General features: G+C 46.4%; 1 protein-coding gene across 5 annotated transcripts in view; it reads right to left on the bottom strand.

The window, feature by feature from the left end:
• Window positions 1-13,416, bottom strand: part of LOC135259486 (sodium/potassium/calcium exchanger 2-like) — a 70,070-nt gene that overhangs the window by 30,617 nt on the left and 26,037 nt on the right. For 3 of the 5 annotated variants that reach the window (XM_064343953.1, XM_064343955.1, XM_064343956.1), the window contains exons 3-4: window positions 7,402-7,440; window positions 5,259-5,367 (exon numbers count right to left, since the gene is read on the bottom strand). In XM_064343953.1, coding sequence (XP_064200023.1) covers window positions 5,259-5,367; window positions 7,402-7,440 — 148 coding nt within the window. The remainder of the gene's footprint in view (window positions 1-5,258; window positions 5,368-7,401; window positions 7,441-13,416) is intronic. The other 2 variants (XM_064343954.1, XM_064343957.1) reach the window with 1 other exon arrangement.

Genomic DNA, 13,416 nt, shown 5'->3' with positions numbered 1-13,416 from the left:
GTGGATTGGCAGAGACTCGAAGGGTGCTTTTAAAAAAATCTTACGTGGCATTAGTAATATACGTATCTTACAGAAAACACGCCATTCATATTATCTGCAATTTGGCTTGTAATAGTGGTTGTTCTGTTCCGTAAAACAGTGTGTTTGCGTCAGTCTTTGTGTGTGTTTGTGTGTGTGTGTGTGTGTGTGTCAGTGTGTGTGTAAGCGTGTGGGCATGTGTATTTAAGTAGGTTTATCCTTTGCAGGGTAATATCTGCTTATACCAACACCAGTGACTCATAATTGAGTCAGTACACCAGGGTGGATAACATACAGTAAAGTGGAGAAAATCAGCTTTTACATACATTACAGGCCATTCTCAGGTGATTAGATATGAAAATGAAAATCCTGGGCACACTATCCCGCCTCTGCACATTCCCAATATAGTAGTTCCAGGAAACTCAGCTCATCAATCTTTTAAAGTGTCACGCTGTACCTTCAGCAGATTCATGCTGGCTTTGCCCGACACGCAGCCTCCACAATGAGTCCAAGTTTCTAAATTTAATCCGCCCCTCCCCAAACTCCCCAAATTCTGACGCTGTCAGGGCCTGTGGGTGTTTTAGGGTGATTTCCACAGTGTTCGTTATTCCAGGACAAAGGTTTTTCCCGTCCGTCAGAAATGCAGGAAGCTGTAGGGACCAGAATTATCACCAAACAGTGGAAACAGTGGAAACCGTGGAAACGCATCCTTCTGCCTCGGCACACCCAAACGCTTTGTCTCACCACAGACATTCTGTATTCCCTCGTTCGCACTTTGTTACTTATAAAATGTTATCTGCTGTTACTGCAGAGGAAGAAGGCCATTCTCACCCACTATGCCCTCTTGTGTATTTACTGAATACTGGACAGCCAGTGCAACACGGCTGAGGCCATTACATTAATAAAGCCCTCTCCAGATCCCTTTTGTTATTTCTCTCCCCTTTTCTCTGTCTCCCTCACTCCCTTTCCTCTTTATCTCTTTTCTTTCTTCTTCTCTCTCCTCCTACCTCCTCTCTCTCCCCCCTCCTCCCTCTCTCTCTCCATCCTTCTCTCTCCCCTTCTCTCACACCTCCCTCTCCATTCTTCTTTCTCCTGCTCCTCTCCCTCTCTCTACTCTTGCTCTCTCTCCCCCCTCCTCCTTTCCCACCTCTCTCTCTCTCTCTCTCTGTCTCTCTCTCTCGGCTGCAGGTGTTGTTCATGGCAGATGGAAGCGGTCGTGAGATCCCTGTGTACTCTGCAGTGCTTTAGTGTGGAGAGGGGGGCGGGCGGCGGGGGTGGTGGGGGGGACCCCAGGGAGGCTTTTTTTTGCAGACTCGTGAGCGTGGCAGGTGCTGGCACGCCTCACCGCCCCTTTTTTCTCATCCTGAGTCGGCCCACACATGCTCGCCGCACCTGTCCAGCCCCCCCCCTTCCCCCAAACTGCCCCCCACCCCCCTAAATTTATGCTGAAGAGAAGAAATCACAGTACAAAAAGTGTGTTTAGCTTACTAGGTCTTTGTTTACACTCAGCCTGGAGTTGTTTTGCTTAATTGCTTGATTAAAGTTAAGGTTTGATTGCTTAAAGTTAATGGATCGCTAAGAGATAACTCAAAACGGACACTAATGATGGCTTGTGATGTGCTGCAGAACTGTTGCCCCAGATCTCTGCTGGTCTTAAAACCACACAATGTCCTTAGGCTCTCTATGCCCAACTAAATGGCCTTCGCTCTCTCTTTCCCATTTCATCTCCTTCCCTCTTTCCCTGAAAATGAAGTACACCATCAACATGGCAAAGAAAATCTCTTGGAATGGCTATGGAACTGAAAAAAAAAACAACAGAAAAAAACCAAGCAATCTTTCTCCATTTCATAAGCTTTCCTCTGCGATGGTTTGAGATTTACTCGCATGCTTTCCACGAGCAGGCTCGTGAAATTTGGGGGAGCTCTCTCTAACTGGCACGTGCGGGGAAAGTGGCGCGGTTCCAAAGCCGCCGTCGCCCCTGCACTTCGCTGTACCAGTGCGCCCCCCCCTCCCGGCTGATTCACCACGAGATGAACTCCAGTACAGCGCTAATGGGGACTTCAGCTGGGATTACTGGGTATCAGCACCCCTTTGCACGCAGCCTCCTGACAGATCACTGAATTAGAATCTTCTAGAAAAAGGTGTGACACCAGCAGGCCCACACGCAAGGATAAACAAACATGCCAACAGCAGACTGGGCTGCCATTCTGGACATGACCAGATTGAACTGGTTTGTCAGTTAGGACCTAAAACTGGCTTATTTGGGACCCGCCTATTTAGTTCTGGACCCGTAGCAAAATGCAGATATGTGGGGATGTGTGGGTACAGATATCAGACTGAGCAATGCATGTGTTCCTGATTTCATCAGACTTACGTTCAATTTTAAAGTTAAACGACAAAGAGAACACTAATAAAGTACAAATGTTCAAGTGGCAATCTTTAATTTTTCAGTTTCGGTGGATTTGGCGACATCTGTTGTGACTGGTGATCACATAAGTTTGTTTTCACAATCAAAATACCAGACTTCCATTCAAAACAGAGCACAGCTAGGAGCACATCCAGTGCTTATTTTTCTTAGAAGATAATCCAGCAGTAGCGTATTTTGGAGAAAGAAGACTGTCTAGAGACAACCAACAATGTCGTTTGGCATTGTAATATTGAGCAACATATCAGACCTCATTTTAAAGACGCCTTTTGTATTTCAAACATTTGCTTTTCCTCAAGCAAGTTCCTGTGAGCGTGTCATATATTTGAATACTTGGCGGGATTTTCGCACCCAACAACACCAGTGGAAAATAGCATATAGAGGAGAAATTCCAGAACGCAAACACATTGGATCGATATTGCCACAAATATGCCAGCGTGAAATGTTACCAAATCTGACATTGAAAATATTAAAAAATGAAGGATTGCCACTTTAATCAAGCCAGTGTCAGCTATCAGTCTGATAAAACAAGCTGGAGATCAGACAGGAGAACTGGGATTATTGAATTAATGAACGTCCCCAATTAGTATCAATTAATGATTGCATTAGCCACAGCCACAACAAACAGGAGTCTTCCACTGGGACGATATTCTCCCTTGCTCCCTGCCCCATGACGCTGCATTCCCACGAAAGGGCCTGGATGTGGCTGGTGACCATGTCGTGCATTTCTGCTAAGTGTCTTCCTTTTGCTAAGCATCGGGCAAGACGTCTCCCGGTCACCTTCATCAGCCTGTATGCTGCAGACCGGGGGCGGTCCAGTCTTATTCGAAAAGGGCGTGGGTGCAGGTTTTTTTTTGTTTTAGTCCAGCACTGACACCTGATTCAACTACTTAACTAATGATGGCCTTCAATGGAGACAATGGAGAAAAGGAGAATCAGGTGCGGTAGTGCAGGGCTCAGACCCACACCGGCCCCCTTTTTTCAGGTAAGACCGCACACCCCATGCGCTAGACGGAGCAGGAGGCTCGGGGGGCACCTTCAACGCCCCGGTAAATAAGAGGCGACGCCCGTGAGTTACACGGTGCCAAGTGCAATCTCGCTCCCTCCCAGAGGAACCTGCAAACAACCATTAAACCTAACCGCCAAAACTCTGATTTTATCTGAAACAGGAAACTCAGATGCCCTCCGTTCTTTCATTGCCCTGAGGCGCAATAAAAAGAGGCACTCCCACGCATCCTCGCGTCTCTTTATCTTTTTAATGAAATGCATTTCCGTGCAATGTGTTTACATCACATGAAGCGCTCTCACGATTGCCTGCAGATGAATCCATAATGGGGAAATCAGTTCATTAAAGTACAATGAAGAGTCTTGAAGCTGCGACACAGAGTTCAGTGTTAAACCAACTCTTACATGCAGTAAGAGCACCATAATGTTTAGGACAAAGCCTTTTTTTTCTTGATTTTGCTCTGTACTCCACGATTTGTAATTGAACATTTCATATGCAGTAAATGCAGATTCTCAGGTGTTAGTAATGTGTATTTTTATACACTTCGGTTTCACTGTGTAGAAATTATAGCAGTTCTTATGCATAATCCCCCCCCCCCTACATTTCAGGGCATCATAATATTTGGGAAATATTAATGTCACGTAAATGGAAGCTCTCTTATAGCTGCATGAAAGTACATGAACGCACTTGGCTTATCACACTTGACTTCTCACAAACACCCATGAAGCTATTTGTCCCAAAAATAATGGTGCCCTGAAATGGGTGGACTGTATAAAAAGTGCTGCATTTTCTACCTGGTCAAACCAGAATGTCTACAATCCTCATTAATAAAAGCTGAGAATCTTTATTTTGACTAACTGTTTGATTAAAAATCTAAAATGGTGGAGTAATAGAGCCAAATCGAACCACACACTATTTATTTATGAACCTTTATTTACATAGGGTAGGCTGACTGAGCACACATGGTCTTTCTGTGAATACCCCCACAAGTAGCCTAACCTGCATGTATTTGGGAGGAAAGTGGAGACCCCGGAGGAAAACCACGCAGGCACTGCTCACAGAAAGGCCGGGCCAGGATTCAAACCCACGGCCTTCTTGCTGTGAGGTGTCAGCGCTATCCACTGCACAACATGTTAATCCTTACAAGCCAAACCAGCGCTAGCTGGGGTGTCATTTAGCATGTACTGTGTGACCTCCAGTTATTTCTTTCCTAGAGAGCTGTGCATGTGTGTGTGTGTGTGTGTGTGTGTGTGTGCGTGTGCGTGTGTGTGTGCGCGTGCATGTCCAACCAGGGATGAAATCATTATTTTCTATTGAAAACGGACATATATAAAAACCTGAAACCTACGGGTTGCTTCAGCTGAACTCGTAAAATACAGTCAAGGAGTGTTCTGGCTAATGAGCCCTTTGTTAGCAATTACGTATTGGGATGTCTCTACTTCCGACACCACAGCACAGCGGGGGCCATAATGCTCAAACTGCAGGTATTCCAGACATGGCCCGCACCGCTGTCCCGTGTTAAGGACTATCTGTCTTTAATAATCTATAATAACTTTGGGGAGGGGGGGGGAACAGAGCTTCATCTGATCCAGCAGCGATAACTTTTCGACCACACAGCAGTTCATAAAACTCCTTCATCAGCAGGGTTCTTTTGGACATGAAAAAGGACAGTGGGAATACTGTATGGATGGTAGGGGCTTGTAGACGGGATCAGAGGGGCTTGTTGCTAGGTGGGCTGTAGTGATGGAGGTTGGGGGTGTGGCAGTGGGCAGAGCTTTGTGTGGGGGGGGCGGTACGGCAGCGCTATACCTTCGCTCAGTGGGTCCAGCGTATGGATCATCAGCTGGAAGATGCTGTTCCTCATCAGGCTGTTGTGCAAGGAGGCGGAGCTTCCGCCCCTCTGAAGGCGGGGCTTGGCCTACAGGAGGAGGGAGACAGTGATGTCAAAGCCCCGGACGCGTCTGCGGACGTCCTTTCCCCGGATCGTAACAATGAATCCCCCGCTCTCCTTTTCATTTTTTCCCTCCCCTTCCACCCACGCCTACGGCTTCAGTTATTTATAGTTCTGCTGAAATAACCTCTCTGGCTATAGCAGCCCCCTCGTCCCCCCCACCCTCTCCGCTGCTACCCTGACTCCAGCGACGAGCCTTTTTTTTTTTTTTTTTTAGTCCCATGATTTTTTTTTTTGTTGTTTATTCGGTGAGCGTTGCGGAGCAGCATAAGAGCGGTGCACGAACTCATCCGAAACGACCAGGAATAAACATCACAAATCCCCGAATATGCAAATGAACGTACTCTGAAGCTTTTTTAGCTTTATTTTGCCATGCTAAGCGGCGGGGGGGGGGAGAAAGGAGAGAGAAGAGAGAGAGAGAGAGAGAGACTATCCTTGAGACGTGGCCAAGGTGAGTCATCGTGCTCGAGTGTGCGGAGAAGAGGGAAGCTGGAGAAAAGGAAGGGGGGGATGAGGAGGGAAAGGAGGATGGTCACGAAATCTTATGATGAACGAGGGCGACGCAACTTAATTACGAAAGGCACACTCCTGGCTCTCTCCTCAGCCTGAGTGCGTCTTGACCTTTAATTAGCTCCCTGCACCGCTGACATCATGATGTCGTGGAAACAGTGGGGGCGGGAGGTATGGGGGTTAAAACCACTCCTGATAAACAACAATAAAGTTCATTATTACACTATTTAAACTAAAATATAATCCAATGAAACGGGACCAAAATAAGGCATGTTCTCCTGTGACCCCCGCCCCCCCTCCGCCAGACTGTGTTTGCTAAGGTGACCCTGCCAGCCTTAGGGGGTGCCAGGAGCTGTGGCAAATCGCCACCAAAAGCCTCACACCTCAGAAGGGGCTGGGTGGAGGGAGGGGGGCGGGGGGGCAGGGGGTGTTAGCTCACAGACGGGAGGCAGCTGCTCTAAACACTTCCGCCACGTGTCGCCCGCTGGGTTTTGGCGGCTCAATCTGGAGCTGGAGGGGCCCCTGACTGATGATGCTGATTCACACGCCTCTCAGGTGGGTGGGGGGCGGGGGGGCGGGGGGAGGGGCGTCACTGGGCAAGGCTGCACAATAAAAAATCTCTCTCTGTCTCTTAGCTCTCTCTCTCACTCTTTCCCTCTGTCTCTCAGCTCTCTCTTTGTCTCTCTTTCTCTCTCGGTCTCTCTCAGCTCTCTCTTTCTGTCTCTCTTTCTCTCTTTCTCTCCCTGTTTCTCAGCTTTCTTGCTCTCTCCCTCTCTCTTTCTTGACTGATAACAAGCATCCCGTTCTACTTTGCAGTTTAACACAGTGTTTCTACATTCAGTCTGAACTATGCTGGGCTGCAAACATTTCCTCTGAAAATGTGCATCGCCTCCCAAAACAAGCCTGACTCCCTGCTCCAGCTCAATAATAACCTGACATACAAAATATTCGTTTTTTGCTAGCCCTGTTCCCCCAGGCATATTGGCGTACTTCTTACATAAACATTGTTGTAAAACTATCCATGTCAAAACCACTGTATCCTTAATAGGTCACAGCCAGGAGAACACAAAGACTACAGTAAGTAATAGCATATTTCATAATGGCATCTGCTTTGCTCCCATGTACAATACATATTATTTATACGTTTCATAATCAGTTCTGTCTGCGGAAAACATTTTTAAAAAGTCCTGGTCCCCAGGAACAGAAAGCTGAATGTATCTTGTTTGAAGTTTTTGCTTCATAGGTTACACTGCGTCTGTGGTATCTCGGTAACAAGAGAACAAATATGAACTACAATCTAGGACATGATTCTACAAAAGGAAAACAAGCCATTTTAATTCCTTGGCTACATTGATTGGATTGGATCTGACTCAGGCACACGGAGATGAGGACTGGACTGATGAGTGTTTTGGGGGGTGGTTAGGGAGAGACTGTTCACATGAAACACGCAGACACGGGTATCCAGGTAGAAGGAAAGCCACAGAAACCTACCGACAGCTTGTTCTCATCCTCCACAGGCTCAGGAGTCGTCTTCGCAGAGAAAGAAAGGAAGGGAAAAGAAAAAAAAGACAAAAAGACAACAGATGTGAAGCATGCTGTACTATCGAAGGCAGATGAGAAGACAACAACAGACAGATACGTTATCGTGATGCGGTGCAGACAGACGCCACAGGCAATAACGGAGAAACAAAAGACTAAAAAATTAAAACAGTAACAACATCGTCGACAACGAGGATCGCTGCAAACGGGGCTGGATTGGCGTGAGATTTCCAGAGAGCCTCGTCTGTGGGCCGAGAGGCTGAGACCAGCGCAGAAACGTCTTCCTCAGGGTCAGGATAGCTCAGCTCAGCCCAGCAGGACAAGGGACGAGTGACGTTTAATCCAGGGTGTCTGCTTCTAAGGTTTACTCAAATGCGCAGTGATGCTGTTGCTTGTGGAAATGCCCAGGCCTATGCGCACCATGTTTATAAAGAATCAGGGCCCACGGTAATAAATAATTAAAGCGCCCTAATTTAACCTACTCCATGTAGGCAACTTCCTGATTACATGTCCAGGAAACAAAAGTCTGAGTGTCACCACTGACGTGAGGATGGAATCATGTACCGTATTCGGTAACACTTTCAACCGAATTCTAGTCAACATTGCGAAAGTGCACATCATCAAGTACTGTAATAGTTTGCAGCTGTGTAGCAGTTACACATTAAAACTGTAAAACCGGGAATCACCCAGCGCATCTCAGTTTGTGAACGCTAACAGTGGCATGAGCTCGGAATCAGCCATTTGCTTTGATCAGCACTTTTTTCGACAACTCGCAATAGCAATCACTGCCATAAAATCTGCTCATCAGATGGGGAGACAGCAAACTCTGATTCCGTATTTGTGTTCCATTTTTGGAGTTACGGCAGCAGGCACGTCAGCTCGGAATGCATGGGCCCGTGCCATATTTAACCATCCTCAGTAGAGACCCTTCGCCTCACATGAGCACGCTGGGGAAATGTGTTTTGAGTCCCTCCCTTCACTGAGATGCCTAAAATATCTGATGTATGATAGCTGCCTGCTGCTACAAGCAGGTGTTAACTAGTGTCGGAGAGACAGCTCACAAGTACAAAGACAGCTCCTTGTTAACAAAAAAAAAAAATTCAAAGAGTGGTATTTTTCACAACCAAAAAAAACCTCATTCATCTAAAACAGCCTCATCTTCAGACTCCAAATCGCTGGTGACAAAAACGTAAGACAAAAAGACAAAACAAACAAAAATAACTATAATTACAATAAGAATGGTTAATAAGAATTAATAAATAAATGTGTTATTACTGATTTTTTTTAAAACAAAATGGTCGCCATTGCCCATCTCATACGCAGGAGAGCCCAAGCTATGAGCACCAGACCCGCGCTCCGCAGAAGGCCTCTTAGCTTATAGTGCGCGGAGACGGCGTTTAGCTTAGCTTAGCTGAGCCCTGCGCACACCTCACATGGCCGGGATACAGCCCGGTCAAATGCCACGGGCTACATTTGGCGGTAATTGAGCCTTATTAGCGCTATAAACGGCGCGGCTTATGCGCTAGCAATGTCTTCGAAGTTCACCGCTCGCGGTTTAGAGTCTAAAGCCATCACCTCGGCCCCAGCACAACCTGCATTCTTTCTCTCTCTTTCCTCTGTATTCTCTCATTCTCTTTCTACCTCTCTCTCTCTTCTCACTCTCCCGCCCCCTCATGCAGTTATTCTCTTTCCATCCCTATCGCAGTATCATTCTCTCTCCTTTTCTTCAGCTCCTACAGCTGCCCTACCACTCTTCTACTCCATCCCGCTCTCTTTATCTCTCCCCTTCTATCTTTATCTCTCCTCTGTTCTCTCCCCTTCTCACTCTAATAAAGACGAGCCCCTGACCTCTGGAGGGGGCTAGGGAAGGTGAGTGGGTGGGGTGGATTTATGACAGACCCCTTATCCTCTTGCTGGAGGAGGCTATGAGCAGGAGGCCAGTTATGAGCAGAAGGAGGCTATGAGCAGGAGGTGGGTTATGAGCAGGAGGAGGCTATGAGCAGGAGGCCAGTGATGAGCAGGAGGAGGCTATGAGCAGGAGGCCAGTTATGAGCATAAGGAGGCTATGAGCAGGAGGCCAGTGATGAGCAGGAGGAGGCTATGAGCAGGAGGCCAGTGATGAGCAGGAGGAGGCTATGAGCAGGAGGTGAGTTATGAGCAGGAGGCCAGTTATGAGCAGGAGGAGGCTATGAGCAGGAGGCCAGTGATGAGCAGAAGGAGGCTATGAGCAGGAGGCCAGTTATGAGCAGGAGGCCAGTTATGAGCAGGAGGTGGGTTATGAGCAGGAGGAGGCTATGAGCAGGAGGTGGGTTATGAGCAGAAGGAGGCTATGAGCAGGAGGCCAGTATATGAGCAGGAGGAGGCTATGAGCAGGAGGCCAGTATGAGCAGGAGGGGTATGAGCAGGAGGCCAGTTATGAGCAGGAGGAGGCTATGAGCAGGAGGCCAGTTATGAGCAGGGGGAGGCTATGAGCAGGAGGCCAGTTATGAGCAGGGGGAGGCTATGAGCAGGAGGCCAGTTATGAGCAGGGGGAGGCTATGAGCAGGCCCTGACCTGGGCCTCCTGCCACCCCCAACTTGTATAACTAGGCTGGATCCAGCATGCAGAGCAGCAGATTAATTCCCTGCTTTTCCTCCACCTCCCCTCCTCCTCTCACCCCCTCCTTCCTTTCACCCTCTCCACGCCCTTTCCTCTTTCCTGGAATGAGTGATGCCACGCATATCTCTAGGAAAATCATCCTGAGTTAAAGTCCAGAATATGCTTTAGCAGCTGCAGACAGGATTTCCGCGGTTCCACTTCCTTCAACAGAAAAACGACACGCAGAAAAAAAAAGTTAAAAAAGGAAAAAAACCCCTGAAATGTCCAGCTGCCTCCAGTTAAGCTCTAAGCACATTTATAATGATTAAAAATCCTTACCATACTGTGTTGTCATGACTCCATCTGTCTCCCACTACAACCGCACATCTACCTCGTATGGCTACGGAACAGCCACACAGGGGTTTAAGCCCGAGTCCCATCTTTCATTATTTTTTATGGATGGCCGACTTAACGCACCAGTTTATCCACACGGAGTGGGCAGCACCCTGAATAGCGTGTGACACGCGTGGAGTCTGATAGCATGAACGAGAATCGAATGCTAAACAGTGGAAATGGCCACGTGGAGACTATCAGCACGCATGTTCTCTTTGCAAAATCATTCAGAAATTATTCAAGTGGAGACGGAAATTATCCATCTGAAAAATGATCCATCTGTCTCTCCACGTTTCTCTAAATTAGTTGATTGACGAGTTCTCTGTATTCATAAAACATTGCTTCTGCTACCCCTAACAACTGCTTCACCTGTGCGGGTTGCTGTTCTGCTGCCCAACCCTGTTACTGGAGATCTACTGTCCTGCAGATTAGCATTCTAACCCTAATTTGGCACACCTGATTATGATAATTAGCAGCTCAATGACAAGTATAGCTGTTCAATGCGGTGCGCTACGTTATGGTTGAAATGAAAACTTACAGGACGGTAGATCTCCAGGAACAGGGTTTGGGCAGCCCTGTTCAAGGGAGATGACTGCTTCCTCTTAAGAATGAATACGGCCAAACATGAGGTACCTGTCCCATCCTATCACATCAGATGAGAACGACCGGCCCACAAAGGTAAAATCAGCTTGGCTCACTAACCATTACATTACAGAACCAAAAACAACTTCCTTCAAATGTATTACTAATGTGAAATAGAAAAAATGATGACTTGAAGTTGTGAGACTGTGGGTCTGGCCACACAAACTCTGATCTGATCCACACTTCTTGTGCAGGACTCGCAAGTGTATTTTGGTGATGCCGTGGATGTTAATCTCACCACTAAGTCAGCAGTTATATAAGGTCACATTAGCATAGGTCTTAGCGCTGGCTAACACTTAGGGCAGGCAGCATGTGTGTCCACCACTGCCACCTAACTTCACAAGACTTTTACTTTTTTTTTTTACACCAGAAGAGGCATTAGTACTCAGATTCTGTTATGCTGTGAAGAAACGTGGTCAGCAAAATCAATCGCGGTCACAAGAGCACTGTCACCTCTAGATGACCAACAAGGTCATCACAGGTTCCCATAGGACAGCACAACTAGAAGAGCAAAAGAAAGGGTCTTATAGGCTGAAATATAATTGTCCAGGCTGCGCTGACATGATGCTAACATTCCTTCCAAAGATGAAAGGGCCACCCAATTCCATAGGTACCATCATTCACAAATTCAGGCTCTATTCAACCCTTCATCAGCATAGTTACTGTCACTCGGGTTACCACTGTTTCCCATGGGATGGGGCTACTATAAGAATAGGAGGTTCTTTCATAAGGGACTCCATATTACAATAAAGCTCTCAAATTGAAAGATGGGATTGGTTACTTTTTTCTGGCTTTTCCCCACGAAGGCCCTGGTCAGCAGTGTCATCATTCATCCTTGTGTTTCATAAAGTTTCACACAACGTATGAGTGAAATAAAGCCTTAGAGGGCTGCCAATCATCCCTCATCTTCCCTCTGGACAGACAGCCCTGACTTTACAGATGGTGCAACTGTTTGCAAGGCTTACGCAACCAAGCAGAACGATGCTTTGCCTCGCTCTCTGCTCTGGACTATGCAAGGGTGGCGCGCCTCCCAGGTGACACTGCGACTGACCAATCAGACCACTGAACTTAAGTACACCTTGGCCTTATTAGACTTCAGCTGCTGCCCCACCTTCTGAACTCATACTCAGGGACAGCTTGGATCTTTGCTCAGGCCTGCTTTGGAACAGGAGGTAGGCAGAGGAATACATCTCTCTTAGTGCTCTGACAAGGTGATTTAAGCTTTGATGGGAATTTCATGAAGAAGTGATGAAGAAGCTCATAACTCCCTGTTACAGAAACAGTCATTCGTTACCCATTGTTTCGTACCGTGCGGACTTTACTCAGTAACAGATTTTTTTTCTTGGCAAGTTTATTTGTTTTCTTTTTTTTCACCAGTCTTGTCTCTCCTGCCTCCTTCCTTTGTTCGGATCTGAGCTAGTTTGCAGGATTCTTGCAAAAAAATCAATGGAATAGTGTCGGAGGCTGTTCCAGAGTCTTTAGGCCATTTTTGTCACTGAGAGATAAGGATGCAGAAACACTGCAACCTCCCAGAGAAAGAGACATTCATAAACTCATAATAGCAAGGCTGCTCTTGTAAAATTGTGCAGAAAGGATGTTGCACATTACAAATAACCCTACTCATGTCTGACATTGCACACTTAAAAGAGAAATCATTATGCACAAGTTTCATGTGGTCTGATTAGCACTGCCACTACATTATCATCCAGGGACAAACAGAACTGAATGTGCCTTTAAACATCCACAGTTCCCTTTAAAAATCCTAGGTCAGATAAACCCTAAGGCTACTAGTAAATCATATGTACTAATGCATCTTGTGGACCAACAACAGTTAAGAGAAGGAAAAACACAAGTTGCCAAGACCAGAGGACAAATGACATATTTCATAGCACTTTCATGGATTCCAAAAGTTTACTCATTTTGATGTTTAGAGATTCTGAAATGATTTAAAAACATACATAAATAGACACTGGCACACATACACACCTATATTCAGATATAACATTTAATTTCACATGCCAGGCATATCCAAAGTATTCTAGCACAATAGCTTTGAGTTTGATAAGACAAATGAGACCACCCCAGTTAAAAATAATGATTAAAAAAGTACAGTTCCACTTAACTGGAACACGATAGTATTCATAGACAATTAATTATAGGCTATACAGTCTTCTTAGACGTTACAAGTTTGTTTTGTATCTCAGCAACAGAGAGACCATGGGGTACCGAAAGACTCTTCTTGAGCAACTTTTTTTTTTTAAAAGGTACATTAAATTGTACCTATTAGGTCACAGGTGCTGTAGCTACACAAGAGTCACCGCATGTCTACAAAGCACCGCTATTATGTTGTTGACC

This window comes from Anguilla rostrata, chromosome 7 (assembly GCF_018555375.3).
Source record: "Anguilla rostrata isolate EN2019 chromosome 7, ASM1855537v3, whole genome shotgun sequence".
Classification (NCBI taxonomy): Eukaryota; Metazoa; Chordata; class Actinopteri; order Anguilliformes; family Anguillidae; genus Anguilla; species Anguilla rostrata.
The sequence above is the reverse complement of the archived record's forward strand: the minus strand, read 5'-3'. Positions and strand labels throughout refer to the sequence as shown.